The sequence below is a fragment of the Musa acuminata genome, chromosome BXJ2-9 (assembly GCF_036884655.1).
Source record: "Musa acuminata AAA Group cultivar baxijiao chromosome BXJ2-9, Cavendish_Baxijiao_AAA, whole genome shotgun sequence".
NCBI lineage: Eukaryota > Viridiplantae > Streptophyta > Magnoliopsida > Zingiberales > Musaceae > Musa > Musa acuminata.
In genome coordinates this window covers 6201718-6217495 of record NC_088346.1, presented here as the reverse complement: position 1 = coordinate 6217495, position 15778 = coordinate 6201718, and the positions used below count along the sequence as shown (strand labels likewise).

At 41.0% G+C, this 15778-nt stretch overlaps 4 protein-coding genes across 5 annotated transcripts; 2 read left to right on the top strand and 2 right to left on the bottom strand.

Annotated features, from left to right (window-relative positions):
- Window positions 1–172: 172 nt before the first annotated feature.
- LOC135621987 (mitotic checkpoint protein BUB3.3-like) lies at window positions 173–5551 on the bottom strand. Its single transcript, XM_065123611.1, has 9 exons — window positions 5352–5551; window positions 5129–5259; window positions 4693–4775; window positions 3548–3802; window positions 3243–3315; window positions 2847–2927; window positions 2687–2765; window positions 1214–1314; window positions 173–374 (listed from the first exon to the last, which is right to left on the bottom strand). The coding sequence occupies exons 1-9, from the start codon at window positions 5454–5456 to the stop codon at window positions 308–310; spliced, it is 975 nt and encodes a 324-aa protein (XP_064979683.1). The 5' UTR covers window positions 5457–5551; the 3' UTR covers window positions 173–307.
- Window positions 5552–6028: 477 nt separating this feature from the next.
- On the top strand, window positions 6029–8792 carry LOC135624007 (cation/H(+) antiporter 15-like). The gene is made up of 4 exons (XM_065127475.1): window positions 6029–6232; window positions 6334–7437; window positions 7580–8155; window positions 8271–8792. The coding sequence occupies exons 1-4, from the start codon at window positions 6029–6031 to the stop codon at window positions 8790–8792; spliced, it is 2406 nt and encodes an 801-aa protein (XP_064983547.1).
- Window positions 8793–9692: 900 nt separating this feature from the next.
- On the top strand, window positions 9693–10629 carry LOC135624053 (mavicyanin-like). The gene is made up of 2 exons (XM_065127525.1): window positions 9693–10008; window positions 10112–10629. The coding sequence occupies exons 1-2, from the start codon at window positions 9843–9845 to the stop codon at window positions 10450–10452; spliced, it is 507 nt and encodes a 168-aa protein (XP_064983597.1). The 5' UTR covers window positions 9693–9842; the 3' UTR covers window positions 10453–10629.
- A 975-nt stretch (window positions 10630–11604) lies between these two features.
- LOC135582643 (uncharacterized) lies at window positions 11605–15475 on the bottom strand. 2 transcript variants are annotated; one of them, XM_065125062.1, is made up of 5 exons: window positions 15236–15475; window positions 14923–15055; window positions 13432–13556; window positions 13159–13305; window positions 11605–12025 (listed from the first exon to the last, which is right to left on the bottom strand). In XM_065125062.1, the coding sequence occupies exons 1-5, from the start codon at window positions 15407–15409 to the stop codon at window positions 11960–11962; spliced, it is 645 nt and encodes a 214-aa protein (XP_064981134.1). In that variant the 5' UTR covers window positions 15410–15475; the 3' UTR covers window positions 11605–11959. The 2 variants fall into 2 exon arrangements, with proteins under 2 accessions (XP_064981134.1, XP_064981133.1); XM_065125061.1 differs by having other exon boundaries at window positions 11605–12045; window positions 15236–15471.
- Between the last annotated feature and the right edge of the window lie 303 nt (window positions 15476–15778).

The window sequence follows — 15778 nt, the reverse complement described above, 5'->3', positions numbered from 1 at the left end:
AATGTACTCTTAAACCTGTAGCATACATCAACAAACTGGAGAGAAGGATGAGTGGTACTTCGGCTATTCAAGCACCAAGTCATCTGAAAGAATTGGAACAGTATACAGTTAATACAACAGAAGCTGCCTCCAATTGCTTTGCCGGCCCAGACAGAGACTCCAACAAAGAGGACAAGGGTTAGTGTTCTTGCATCACATACTTGACACAGAAGTGTCTGTTCTGAAATAAGACAGACATGGAAACATACAACAATCCCCTCACTGTAACTCGACCTGAAGACATACAACATGTGCACATTGCTGCCATCTAAGATAGACGAGATGGTTTTGCAATGTTCTCCATCGCGTGAATGAATATTTGAGGAGCCTCTTCTCTGGTAAATAAAGGTCAAGTTAAAGATGATTTCTATAGTGAAGACTAACTATCAAAACAACAAAAATAGACTGCTATCTGAGTAAACACCATCACATGCTTTACAATTTTCTCATGCATTGAGGGAAATGATACTGTAAATAACACTTGTCAGAAAAAATGAAACGCAACAAACTTCTAGCGAGCTCAACATATTTATTATAGACAAACAATGATCATCGAGTAAATCTGCATCATAAGATGTACCAACAAATCTATGATGTTCGGGGTTCTTAAATAAATGTTCTCTAGACAGGAATCTAGCAAAGCTTTCTCCAATCGTTTTATTCCTTTCTGATATTTGAGTTTTAGGTTCAGACTCATATCTGATTTCTATCAGCGGCAAACACACTAAATATCCATATGCCAGGCCATAAGGATGTGAATTATTGAATGCACTGTAACAACTGAAATCAATTAGTTGACAATCCTCCAGTAGAGTGATTAGACTGGATGGTCTACCTCATCTAGCAACGCTTTCAGAGAGAATGATTAACTTTCTACATCAAGGACCTAAATCACACCATTCCTCTACTTGGTCTATTAAATTATTCATCAGGCAAAACTAACAAAGAGAAAGTTTCCCAGAGTGTATACAAATTTTTAACAAAGAATTAGACTTTTTGGATGAGTAACAATATGAGATAAGAACTTAAAACCTGAAATCAAAATATATTAAAAAAAGAAGCCTCTTATAAAATAATATTAGGCAAATATTTGAATAAGTAAATCATGCATTGATTGTAGTGAAAGTTAGTAAAATGAACAAATCACAAGAAGTAATGAGATACGGAAACTAACACTTCACGTGCTTCTTGGTATATGCAGCTAGATGATACAGCCAAAAGCTGGCCGCTGTGGTTATATGATAAAGATGCAACACTACATGGATATCTTGGAAGCTGAAAAAACCAAAAACAAAATTAGGCCACTTCAAAAAGAAAAGGACAAAACCTAGTCTGACATAAAATAACAGGACAGAAGGATAGTTTTGTGTATGTAGCATGTCCTGGTCCTTAGAGAAATCCAAGACACTTCATTTGTGCAGGTTGATCAAAAGGAATATTATTAAATACTTGTACTACTGCTACTTGATAAGGGCACATATTATCAGATGAAGATCTTGATAAGATAACCATAAGAAACTTTCTAGATGTAATGGGATAATGCAAATGCAAATATATATTTCCAGAGGATACATTCTTGTTTTTTCCTGCAGTCTAATTCAACTTATCTGAGGCTCAAGGCACAAGAATGAAGGAAAAAAAAAAAACATTCCACAAGTTGTCAGAAACTGATCAGTTCCACAGTTGTTAAAATGCTAAAGGTGAGCATAGGCAGTAATACCTCAAAAAGCATAGGTTGGAAGGCCTTGGTGCACATGCAGGTAGAGAAAATACCTTTATTGTATATAATCTAAAATATACATATAAAAAATCCATACATTTATTATAGTATGCAAGTTCATATTCAGTGTATGATATAACATATGTATTTCTTGACTTTCCGTTAGATAAAATAAGGTGATTCTTATCACTCATCACATTGGCACTCCAATCAAAAACCGAATACATGTTGAATTTCATGCTGATGAACCTTCAAGAAACTAAAATACATTGAAATAGAAACAAAACTACAGCTAAAGTTTTAATTATAGGAGTTAACATACATATCATGCACCATGGAAGAATTACATGCAGAAATTTATTGAATAACTAGTTCCGTAGTAAATCACAAAAGCAGGGGAGAAAAAACACTTTTATTAATGTCGCATTACTCTAGACGATACGTATTTTTTACTAATAACTATTTGTCAAAACTAAATGGCCACCAAGAGAAAATTGGGTCTAGGTTAAGGGCTGAGTCAACAGTTTGGACACTTAAGCAATTGGCTAAACTAAAATCCATCACGGCAAGTACCTCTGTGAAGTAGCTCATATACCTAGGTGCATCTGCCTAGGAGTCTAGGCAGAACATGGCAACATTTATCATTTCAATAGTTCAATTGGTATTCTTAGGTAATTGTTGATAGAAGTGAAACCAAACAGTTCCATGCACCTAAAATATATATATGCTGGCATGTGTTATTTGAGATATTATAAGGTCATAAAACACTTTAAAATCTTCAAAACTATATCTGAAGGACATGTAAATAGCAAAGCAAAATACTCCAAAAGACAAAGCAAAGTTCCATTAAGAATTAATGTTGAGGTTGTTAATGTAACTGGCACCACAGATGAACCTGCAATTAAATTATTAAAATAAAAGGCTTACCTCATAGAGTCTTTTCTTGCTTTGGATGTCCCAAATAATAGCATATCCTTCATTATCACCTGTCACAAAGGTATCAGAGCTGGAGAAGCAAGAAATCAGTCAACTAATCAAATATATGTGAATATCACTGACTTGAACAAGCAGGAAATTGTATATGTACCATGGATGGAATCCAATGTCATTTACTGTAACCAAGTGGCATCTTCCACTTTTTGATTTTGGATGACAGCGGAATACACACCTACTTGAAATGGGACAGAAGTTAATAGAGTCAACAAATAGAATTCAGCAACTCGGCATCCCTGTGTTCTTACATTTAGAAGGGTGTATTCCTATGTTAAAACTATTGCATCAGAAAAACTAAGACTTCTTAAGCTTTTAACATCCAGCAGTTTATTGAACTCCCAACTGCAGAGATGCCAACCTGGCATCGAACTAAAGTCAACAATAACATGTGAAACAACTTACTCATGACTAAGCAATGAAAGTTTTTGGGCGCTGACAGAAGGCTACCATGGCATACAAACTAATGGATAAGCAAGAACTGGAAACTAACCCCATCTCATGTGACTTTGAAGGATCAAAATACTCTAGCGCAACACATCCATCAACTGAACCAGATGCATATCCTGAAGATAATAATTAACTTTCAGTTGTCAATATCAGAAAAGAAATTTGATGAGAACTCTAGCATAAGACTCAAATAAGAAAATTGAATAATTATTTTAGCATTCACGAGGAGAAGATGATGTTTAATACAACTTTCAATAATCAAGTCATTGTTTTTCCCATAGAGGAGGAGGCATTAAGATAAAAGTTGCTGTTTTATATACCACCAGAAAGAACAAATAGATTAAGTACCTTCACAGCTAGAAAATGAGCGGACACATCTTATTTGATAACTCATAGAGGATTCTTTTATTTGAACTGGCACCCTTAAGTTTCGCAAGTCATAGACATTTATCTGTTTACCAACAACAGCTACTAGATAAGTCTGGCAAAGCGAAATAGACCATATGTCTGAATATACCACTTGTGTGCATCCAGCATGTCCATTTTTCATATGCAAGTCCCAGAACATCAACTTCTTATCTAAACCAGCTGAAATAAATTGACCTGGAAGCCACAAAATTGACTACAAATTGTTGACTGATACTTGAGAGAAATATAATTAAACCAGAACTTTTAAACATTTGATAACACCAGTAACTGCAACAAACTTGGTGAAAGTTTCTGAAACTTCAACTGTAGGTAACCATAAATTTCCAGGTTAATTTTTTTTTTCTTCAATACCCATAAGTCAGATGCTTGAATAAATATAGTTTAGAAAAGTGTCTCAAGGAAATTTCTTACAGATAAAAACTTAGATAATTTATTTCTTCCAATATAGCAAAGAATAAATCAACTTATATTCATGAGAATGTAAAACTTAATTGATATTATATAAAACAACATTATATTAGATAACAAATGGACTCCCTTAACCAAATTGTCATCAACAACTGTAATAACAACTGGTGGTTGCATAACGTAAATGGATATGAGTCCAAATAAATCAATCCAAAAGACCAAATTTATAATTCATATGGTATCCTTGTGACTGTCAATCAAAAACATGATGATCTTTGAATGAAAGGAAAAAAAAGCAACCATGTATTGCTTAAATCAGGTTGCAAGTCGTGCTCGAGAAACATGTGCAATTTCTGCCTGATTTGAGACTAAATAGGAAAATCATGGAGACAGCTAGCAATTTCCAGAAGTCAAGTATTGTTGGGTTATTATTTATTCAAGTGATGAATGCTATGTTCAAACCCAGAAGTCAAGTTGATCTGCTCTTTAATGTTTAACTAGTAGGCAGCAAGTTTTTGCTTGTTTCTTCACATGGATCATTGAACAGCTGTATAGCTACTGTCTAAAACTCTGCTTCTTTTTTATCCGTGATGAAATATCAAGTAATAAAATTAGAGTTTCTAGAGCATAAAAATGGCAAATAAACAGTAGTTTACCAGTTTCCTTGGAATGATCAATGCAAGTGACTGAATCATCATGATTTCCCACTATGGTTTGGGTCTCTGAACAGAAGTCATACCTGAGGATGTTTTCCGAAAAAACATATATCAATTGAATACGAATCATCACTCGATTAGGTAAAAAATAACTGATAGAAGGAATGGTCAGTCACCCCTGGCATTTTCTCCTTTCCACAAAATAAATGGTTGTGAAGATTTCATATCCCTAGTTGTCTATATATAAACAAAGTCCTTGATAAGTGAAACAAAGATACCAACTTAATAGATCTATGCAAAGCCTCTTGTTGGATAAAAATTCAAATTTTCCTCAACGCCTCTATGTCTCGTGAAATAACTTGCAATTTAACCAACAAGTATATGCATTCATATGAAAGAAACATAGCGGATTCAAACAGACAAATTGCAGGCTCACCTCCGAATGCAGCCGTCGGAACTGGCCGAAAGGGCAGCCTTTTCGTCCTCAAAACAGCAATCAAGAAGTGCTCCATCTGAAGGAGCTCTCACTCTGAGCACGCATCCATCCACATCAAACAGCCTAAGAATCTGCACGCAACACAAACCCAAAAAAGAGCCCGGTAAGTTAGATCGAATCGAGAGGGGGGTGGCCATATGACGGCGGCGTAGTAGTAACGGACGGAGTCCCAGGAAGAGATCAAGAGGTTGTTGGATCCCGGAGCGAACCGGATCCTGGAGACGGCATCCCCGATCGGCTCCCCCAGCTGCACGCGAGCTCCGTCCATGGGATCAGCACGCTTCTACGCGAATTCCCCGACCCAATTGCTTCATTCGCCGCGGTGCCACCGGCTCCAAAGAGAAGAAACCCTAGATTTGCATTTGGGACCGACGCGATAGCTCACTCTTCCCGCCAAAACCTTTTCCACTCTGAATTAAAACCGGACCGGTCCGAAACGCCATCGGTAATTAAACCGGACTAGTCATGGGACGGTTCGGGGAGACCAGCGTCAAGCTGATATTTACAAGTTCATTATAACGTTCTTTTGTAACAGAGTTTTATGTAATATAACGTGCGATGTATACGTTATTTTCTGGGCCAATAGGATTGATTACATTCTAATTTTCAGGAAATCAATATTAATGGGAAACGATTACCAAGTCGGATTGACGGTGTTGGATTTTACTTGTCATTAGACCAATAGGTGCCAAGGGACTTTTGCCAGACTGTTGACCAACTTTTTCTCCCCTTCGCTCGTCCCAAATCTTAAATTCCACCTTTCTTCACCTCTTCTGCCTCCCATGTTGCTTGAGGTGGGATCTCAGAAACTGGGCTCCTTCAGGTTTGAGGAGCAGGGGAATGGCGGACGTTCACATTTTCGGTGACGAGGGATGTAAACAGCTACCCGCTCTCTTCTCCAATGGCGTCTTCTACCAAGATAATCCCGTCGGCCATGTCTTCCCCCTTTTCTTACTCCAGATAGTCCTCATCGTCTTCACGTCCCACGCCATCCACCTCGTCCTGCGCCCCCTCAAGCAACCTCGCGTCGTTTCTTACATGATTGTAATCCTCCATCTCTCTCTCTCTCTCTCTCTCTCTCTCTCGCTAATGCGTACTTTCGATTAACTTTTGTCTTATACTCGTAATCTCGATCATTGTTGCAGGGTGGAATACTTTTAGGACCAACATTTCCGTATCTACTAACTCGAGCGTTTACCTTGTCTCATTATATATTCGCCCTCGGTGGCGCGGCACCCAACTACGAGGACGTCAAAGCAGGGTATTTGGATGTCGTTTTCCGGGATGAAGGGGTTTCCTTGCTGCGCACCGTAGCGTATCTCGGCCTCGACCTGCATTTCTTCATGATCTGTGTCAAGACGAACCCGCGCCAGATGCTGCAGTTCGGGAAGAAGGCCTTTGTCATCGCCGTCTCTGCGGTGGTCGTGCCTTTGTTCATCCTCTCCCAAATGAAAAGCTTGTTCAAGGTTCAGCGAGGCATTGTCATAGAGGGCATCGGCTCACGCCTAGCCCTCGACTATATCAGCATGGCCGTGAGCATGACCACGTTTCCTGTGGTGGCCGACATCCTCTCTGAGCTCCGACTGCTTAACACCGAGCTTGGCCGCCTCACCATTGCCGCGTCCATGATCAACGACATCGGCACCAGCGCTTGCTTAATCATCAGGGCGTTAGTGAGGAAGTGCCTACGAATGCACCTCAGTTTTCTGGAAGCAGCACAGAAGATGACGGGCTACATCTTCTTGATAGTGCTCCTCGTCTTCGTGTTCGATCCATGGGCACGGTTGATCGTGAGTCGCACCCCGAAGGGTGGCCGCGTCTGGGAGGGGCACATCTTGATGATAATGCTCGCCGCGTGCGCCATGGGCGCTTTCAGCGACGCCTTCCTGTTATCACACTGGGAAGGGCCAGTCTACATGGGGCTCCTCATGCCCGACGGGCCGCCGCTGGGGACGGCGCTCTTGGATCGGGCAAACTTCGTCCCCACGGAGCTGCTGCTTCCGCTCATCTTCTTGAACGCCGGCAGGTGGATCGATTTCACGATGATCAACCACCCTACGGTGTTTGTGGGGCTGGTGCTGTACATGTTTGCAGGGTACGCCGCGAAGGTCCTCGCCGTGATGGTGCCGGCCATATACTGGAACATATCGGTTCGCAACGCTGCCATGCTGGGCCTCATGCTCAACTTTAATGGCCTCGGGCAGATCGCCAGCTACATGACCTACGCCGATCAATATTCCGAAAAAGCTGTACGTGTGGTGCCGGACACCCATTAACGCTCTTTTCTCTCAGCATTGTATTCGGTCAAGACAAACCACTTCCACCGTGCATCTATTGCAGCAGCCCAGTCAGCAAGTCAATGAACGCTTATGTGGTCAATTTATGTCGCAGTTGCTGTTGCCTCAGGCCTATGTGGCGGCCATACTTTCTTGCATGACTATGACGGTGATAAGCTCGACGCTGGTGGCCATCTTCTACGATCCCCTGAACGCCAGGCATGTGATGGGGTGTCGAACTGTGCAGCACCTGGAGCCGCAGGCCGAGTTCCGCCTGGTGGCATCGCTGCTTGACGAGGAGCCCGTGGCGCTCTTGCTCGACCTCGTGGAGGCGTCGCGCGGCGACGAGCAGAGCCCGATGTGCGTCTACGTCCTTTACCTGACGGAGATCATGGGACGGGCGAGCTCCAGCCTCATCGCTCACAAGAACAAGAAGGGCAGCATCGACGCGCGGCAGATGGACCGCCTCCACAGCGTCTTCATCAACTACGAGCAACTGAAGGAGGGGATGGTCGTCGTCCAGCCGTTTACTGCGATCTCTCCCTACAAGACAATGCACCACGACATCTGCTCGCTCGTCATCGAGAAGAACGTCCACCTCGTCATCGTCCCATTTCCGAGGAAGGAGACTGGGGCCAACGTTGAGGTCCATCGGGCGGCTCGTAGCATCATCCCTAATGTACTGTCTCAGGTGCGGATATGTTCCTCGTCTACGTACGGCGATTGATTGGATTTTTGGGTGGCTATCAGAGATTGTGGCAGGAAACTAAAAGGATTTACATGATTACTGAGATTTGCATCTGTAGGCTCCCTGCTCGGTCGGTATCCTCGTCCACCACCCGATCACCGGCTTCGGGCAAACCGTGCCGCGGCAGTACCGATACCACATCAAGATCCTGTTCTGGGGTGGCGCCGATGACCGGGAAGCACTGTCTTTTGGCGCGCGCATGGCGCGGCATGTAGCCGTCACCACCGTAGTCCTCCGCTTCCTCCCGGCCGTCGATCGCGAGATGGACGAGGACTTTCTCCAGGATGAAGATCTCTTCAACCAGTTCAAGACCGAGCACGCGAGGAACGAGCGCGTGGCGGTGGAGGAGGTGGCGGTGAGCGACGTCGAGGAGGCAGTCGCGGTCATCAAGTACTTCGAGAAGGACTACGACCTCGTGATCGTGGGCCGGCGGCAGGCCTGGAACTCGTTGCTCAGCGAAGGAATGGATGACTGGAGCGAGTCACCGGAGCTGGGAGTGGTGGGGGACATCTTGGCCTCGTCGGAGTTTGCCAACACCTCGTTTTCAGTTCTTGTAGTCCAGCAATATGTACACAAATAATGGGTGATTTTTCCCAATATAATCCTTCACCTTATTTTGATTGTAGTCTAATATACGAGAATCGTATGCCATATATGACGTCACAAATTAGATATACGGTATAATGTATTTTAGAATTAAGATATATTTACAGAGAAAACATGCAATCAATCATGGAGAGATCTGCGTTGTCAGTTGGATGCATTTGATTTAGGAGCATGATGGGGTGATGAGAATTGCCGTGAGAAGCGATCGTGTGGGCCGCCATGATTGCTGCTGAAATGTACAACTCAGCTCGAGTTGCAGCTTTACTTCTTCGGTTTTCCGTCGGCATGATAGAATCAATCGGATTGGCCCCACTCAAAGATACATATTTAGCTCCAACTGTTTCTCACTCGTTTCGTCTTTCAAATCAGTGTTTTCTTTATGATTCGTATAATTCCAAGTTGATTGATTTTAAAAAATATATATTAAAACTCTTTATATTTACGAGAATGAAACATTAAATTTTTTATATAGGATTAAAAAAGTAAATTTGTAGAATTAAAATTTTAAAATATATTTTACTTTTGTAAATATAAATATCTTAATATAATTTTTAAAATTATAGAAATCCGATCGAACTCAGAGAGTAAATATACTGATAGTATGTTTAATATAAAATATATAAATATTAAAAGTATTAAAGTTAAAAACAAATATAATTTTAGATAAATAAAAACGCCACCTGTTGGATCGACAGCAAATTTACTGCTTCAGTTGTCTACGAAGACAAAAGGCAGCATCTTCTCATGTGACTCTTCTATCGCCCATATAAAGCAGCGCCTGCCATCCCATGTGGCATGCTACAGTCTCCCTTCTTTTACCTGTTACTATCCATCCCTTGTAACCCTCCTCAAAAGACGAGAGAGAACAGCGAGAGAGCCGAAGAGTCTTTTGAGCGAGAGTGAGAGCATTAAAGGCGAGCGGACACAGAGGGAGACAGTCCCGTGCACTCTCCTCTAACTTCGTCGTTGCTCCTTGTTGGTTCTGAAGGGGACGAGAGAGAGAGAGAGAGAGAGAGAGAGAGCGATGGGCAAAGCCTTGCTTCTCGTCTTGGTCTGCGTTTCGTACCACCTGAGCTGCGCTTCGGCATTTAACAGGTTCTCGGTGGGAGACGAGAAGGGGTGGATTCCGGGCGTCAACTACACCATCTGGGAGAAGAAGCACCGCCCCTTTCACGTCGGCGACTGGCTCGGTACCTAATATGTCTTCGCTCTTCTTCTCTGATCTCTGGACTCTCCTACAGTCCTCGCTTCCGCTGTCGTTGTGAGATCCTTATGCATGGCCTGTGAGCGCAGTGTTCTACTACCAGCCGCGGACGGCGGACGTGGTGCGGGTGGACGAGGACGCGTACGACAAGTGCGACGCCTCCAACCCCATCTCCAACTACAGCAAGGGGCGGAACTACGCGTTCGAGCTCAACCACACCGGCCGCTACTACTTCATCTGCAGCTACGGCTACTGCTACGAGGGGATGAAGCTGTCCATCCTGGTCGAGCCCCTCACTTCCCCCTCCGCCCCGCTCTCCGCCAAGAAGAAGTCCTCCGCCTCCGCCGCCGCCGCCCCGCCCAGGGCGCTCACCTCCACTGCCGCTCTCGCCGCCACTCTGCTCGCCGCCGCTCTTCTCCGGGTGCTCTGATCAGTGTTCAAAGAACAAAAAAAGACAAGCATTTCTTGATTTGTTTTCCTCCTCTTCTTCATCTCGTTCCTATGTATTTGGTGATTCCGTGCGTCACTTTGAGATTTGTGTGAGAGTTTGTGTGCGATGTGTTGTAGCTTCTTCTCTGGTTTGTTTGCTGGGATCATTTTCTCTCTCTCTCTCTCGCTTCCAGTAATCTTTTGGGTTGGAAAGAAGAAGAACACGGAAAGCGACAGCACGTGGAGGCCAGCCTGGTGTGTGCTGGTAGCGCCTATGTCCGAACAGGGCACACACAGGTGAAGGATCTTAGGAGCAACACATACGACTCAGGACACGACTTAGACGTCTGTCCATTGCGCGACCACGTACTCACCGATCTTTCTCCTCTAATTCGTGGGATAATTCCTGAAAGGACGACGAGGGTCCAATATTTTTCGGTGAGAGCTATTTACGTCGCACTTCTATGTCGCAAGAACTCTTAGGCTCCCACAATTAACTTGGATTATGCTTCATTAAGTGTTTAATTTGCTTGTTTAGAAGTCCTTTTCTTACCAAATCCATCTTAAAATTTTGAGAAAAATGGTAAATCAAAATTTAAAGCCAATCACTAAATAATATATTATAATTTATTGATCGAAAGATTTATATGAAAAGCTTGCCCTCTTAAATCAAAGGTGGAAAAAAGAGTAAATGTTTGGACCCACTTGTCCCCCCACTTGGAGATGTGTCGGTGGCGGTAAATAGGTTAAGATTTCTCGGCTTTGTCTATTGGGCTTTGGATAGGTAGGCCACTATGATTGTGTCCTAAAGGGTCACTAACTAGTCAAAGTCTCCAGAGACATCACAGGCCATGAGATTCCACCAGAACAGAAACAATGTTGTCTCATGTTCCACAAATGACTCCACATTCCACAAGATATATATTACAAAATATTTACATATCAATCATTTCAAAGTATTCAAAAAGTACGTTTACCTTCAGAGGAAGAAAAACGGAGTGTGCATGGGTTGACAATCTCAATCCGACTGACTTCATCAAAATAAGTAAACGTGAGTAGAGAACAATATCATAATCAGCTGGTCTTTTAGTCAGAATCACATATGCCATCGTGTATTTATGTAAAATCCCTAAAACAATCCAACAAATCAGTAGAATAAGAAGTCTCGGAAAGTCTATACTTCGAAATACCATTGCTTCTCTGCAAGATACACATAAAAGGCAAGCAGACGAGTCGAACCACCGTTAAGACTACTGCAGTTCTAAGTTTCATTACTGCTGAGAACAGCATGCTGAACTTGTTTCAGATTCTTAACACAGCACATGCATGCCGAATACAAACTGAATGCCGGTCTCACTATCCATCCATCTCTAGAGTCCTCTGATTAGCCATACTTCTTGAAGCACTTGATTGTGATCTACTGGAGGAAGCTCAGTTCTAGAGACTGTATCTCTGTCATCTAACCTTCAAGCATTGCCTTGGCAGCATCAATCAGTATCCGTCTGAAGTCATCTGATGCTCTGCCTAACGCGGTATATCCTTCCTTGTCTTCCACATCGAGGTCCGCACCATGCCTTATCAAAAGAAGAGCAACCTATTCAAAGCAATAAGGCTCATAACCACGTGAGCTCATGTAAGCATACTGATTGGATTCATTAAAGCCACAGGGATTCTACCATTCAGAGTGTTAAATAATGCTTGGCAAAAACATGATCTTTATATGTGCTACCATTTCTACATATTAGCACTTGTACATGGGTGGAGGAAAGGGCTATAATGAACATCACAGCAGCGAATTATATTGACGATGGAGAGGCACAAGACCCACGTAAGTGGAGAGATGCACACACAAGGACACACAATGTGCATAGGTATATGTAAGTTCTCCACTTGACCCTCTCTTCTCATTGGCAGAGAACTCACCCGTAACACTGCAAAATTGTTTGGTTAGGCATATGGCTTGAAATAAACATGAAATGATTCCTTACCGCTAAAAAAATTTATGGTTCCAGATTCTAATACTTTATGTATCTTTCACTATTTAATTGATTCCACTCTATATTAAGCCAGTTTAATCATATGAGAATGATGAGTTTCTCTTTGTTATGATTGTATCTAATTGATTATAGTTTTCGAATTTAGAGTATTATATGTTATTACATTCCTTTATGTTCTTTAAGCATCTATGTTGTTCTCCATATGTCGATACATGGCTTATGTCGATTACTAGTTTATTCTAGAGTATATACAATTTTTATTATGTTCGATCCTACAATTCAAACATCTTGACTAGTACATAGTGAACGCATCTAAAATACATGCTCAGCCAAATTCACATCCACACTCTGCTGTGTGCAAAAACACAGTACATACACCAAAGAGAATGCATTTGAGAGGTAAAAAATTCTAAAATACTTGCTCTATTGGTTCTGGTTCATGTTATCTTCATAAATTTTTACAGGTCCACTAAGGTTCAAGGTCACAGAGGGAGAAAATGGGGCAACACATTACTTAGGAACTTCATCCACTTCAGTAATGTGGATTACATGAGGGATCAAGCACAACTTCTGATTGATGAGAAGCAAAAGATATTGCTAACTTAAATAAGATAAAGCCACTCTTAAGGGTACTCTAATTTGACACTTTGTAATGGCCAATTAAATTAATAAAAGGAAAAATAGCATGGTTGAGTTCTAATTTCAGTGACCTGTTGGTTCTGGCATATCACTGCATGCATAAGAGGTGTTTGGCCTGCTTTATCAACAACATCAACATCTGCTCCTTCCTCAATCAACAGCTCACACAACTCTGACTTTCCTGTACTTGCCGCCCTATGCAGTGGGGTACAACCAACCTGAATTAAATGCACTTTAAAACATCAACAGCAGAAATGTGCATAAACAAGAGAAAAAAACTTAGCATGAAGAAGAAATAACTGGAAGAAAAATTGTGAGACATAGTTGTGCAAAACAGTATAGACCTTGTCTTTCTTATTTATCTTTGCACCATGGGATATTAGAACTTCAGCTACTTTTAACCATCCCTTACTAGCAGCATAATGAAGGGCAGTGCGTCCACCGTCGTTAATCAAATTGACATCACTTCCTGTTCGTGCAAAAACATTACCCAAAACAAGATACAGCTTCAAACAAAAAAAAATTCTTGAATTATTAAAAAGCCAAACAATGCAGCATTTTATCTTCTAAATAGATAGCATATGCAACTGTTATCAGATTTCTAGTTAGTGATGGGAAATCATACTAGGCATTTCACTTGATGAATAACATATAAATCGTTAAAAGAATTTTCCTTGGGAAGCAAAAAAATGTGAAGGGTCATAACAGGACAGTCTGGCAAGATACGGATCATGTCAATTCATGATCTCAACATACAAGTCTAAGAGAACCAGATATTATATGCCAATTGCTCAATGACAACCATGCAGTAAACAACTGGATTGGATCAAACTAAACTGGTTGGTTTAGTCAAATATTCACTAGAATAATCATAATAGACTCATTTGAGTCATACTGAATCTTAATATTAATGTGTTTAACATGACCCAAGCACGAACATACCTTCTTCCGTCAAGTCTGGTATTTGGAGAGTGGCAGTAGCTAGAGCTATTCATTTTGTTAGGTTGACTAGATTAGCTATACCTTCTTCCTGTGACAGGTTCTATTTATGTGTGAGAAGATCCTACTCAAGGTTTTAAAAAATGAAATCAGGATAGGAATTGGTTTTTTATAAAATTATTTGAATTGGATCAGTTGTATTGGACAATATGGTTTAAAGGATGGGGCAGATACAGATTGGAGGATCAATTCAAACATTCCTTTTAATTTTCAGATCAAAAACCAAAGTTTTTGCTACTATTTGCTAATGTTAAATCAGTTTACCTTTTTATAATATTGTTTCAAAAAATATTACAAAAAATAAATAAAATACAGATTGTTAATTAATCAGAGCTTGTTCGAGACTTCTCACAAAAGAACTGATTTTTTTAAAAAAAGATTTAATTTATCTCATTGATAAGTAGCTGAATAAGCTACCAAGAAAACTTCCCTGGAAGTAGAGTATAGCTACATAGCAGTAGTATGCTGCTTGTCAACCTAAAAGCACCAGTTGAACCCGAACTTATTTCTTCAAGCATCACTTGCATGTCACGAAAACATGCTTTAAATTGCATGGCATATATGCATTGCAATTTACATTTTACCATTAATTCTAATCTCTAGATTCTCACATAGATATCAAACTACAAAACTGAAGTAGTATTACAACCACATGATCATACATCTCAATTCTGTTTCCTTCCAAACATCTGACGGAAAGCTAATGAATTTTATAAATTGTTTTTTGGTTATTCTAACAAGCCATGACAGAACAAAAAGGACTGCATATAATTTCCTATAGCAAAGGCAAACTGGACGAAAGCTCAATCTTGACAGAAGCATCAGTCGAAACTCACCTCTACTAAGCAAGATCTCGACGATCTCAGCATTCCCGATGCTCGCAGCGGAGTGAATGGGCGCCCAACCTTCTTCATCCTTACTGTTGACTCCATTAATCGATGGATCAGCAACCGATATCACATCAACAACCTATTAGAGAAAAAAATCCCAAAATCCTTCAATAAAATCAAACCAAATCAAATCAACTACTCAACTACTCTTCTCAAACGAGACGTAGGAAAATAAAAATTGGAGAAACAAAATATCAAACCCTAGATCGACGAATACGATTAAAGTTACACAATTTGCAAAACAACGGTGAGGGCTCGCCTCGGAGCGGCCGAAGGAGGCAGCGACGTGAAGGAGGGATCGGCCGTCTTCGTTCCTAAGCGATCGAGCCCTGTCTAGGGCTTCCCTGGAGAGGGAGGCAAATAGAGAAGCGTCCCCATCCTCCGCGGCTCGGAAGAGCAATTCCGGCTTCGGCAAATCGATCTCCATCGCCATTGCCGTCGAACTTGAAGCTTATTTCCGTGCTAGGGTTTAGAATTCGAACGTTAATTGATGTCGAAGTGGCCTCCTTTAGCCAAAATTGCATTTATATCCCTTCCAAACCAGTTATTATTATCTTTACCCTCTAAATTTTGGTTTAGCAAATATATATATATATATATATATATATATATATATATATATATATATATATATATATATATATATATATATATATTTATATACGCCCCTTTTTAAAGTCCTTGTCGACTTGATTGATCTTAATATTCTTATTTTGAAGATTTAAATTTATTATGATATTTAGAAGGTGATGTTACCTAACTTAGGGTGTAAAGATTTTATCGAATCACTGTAAAATCATAA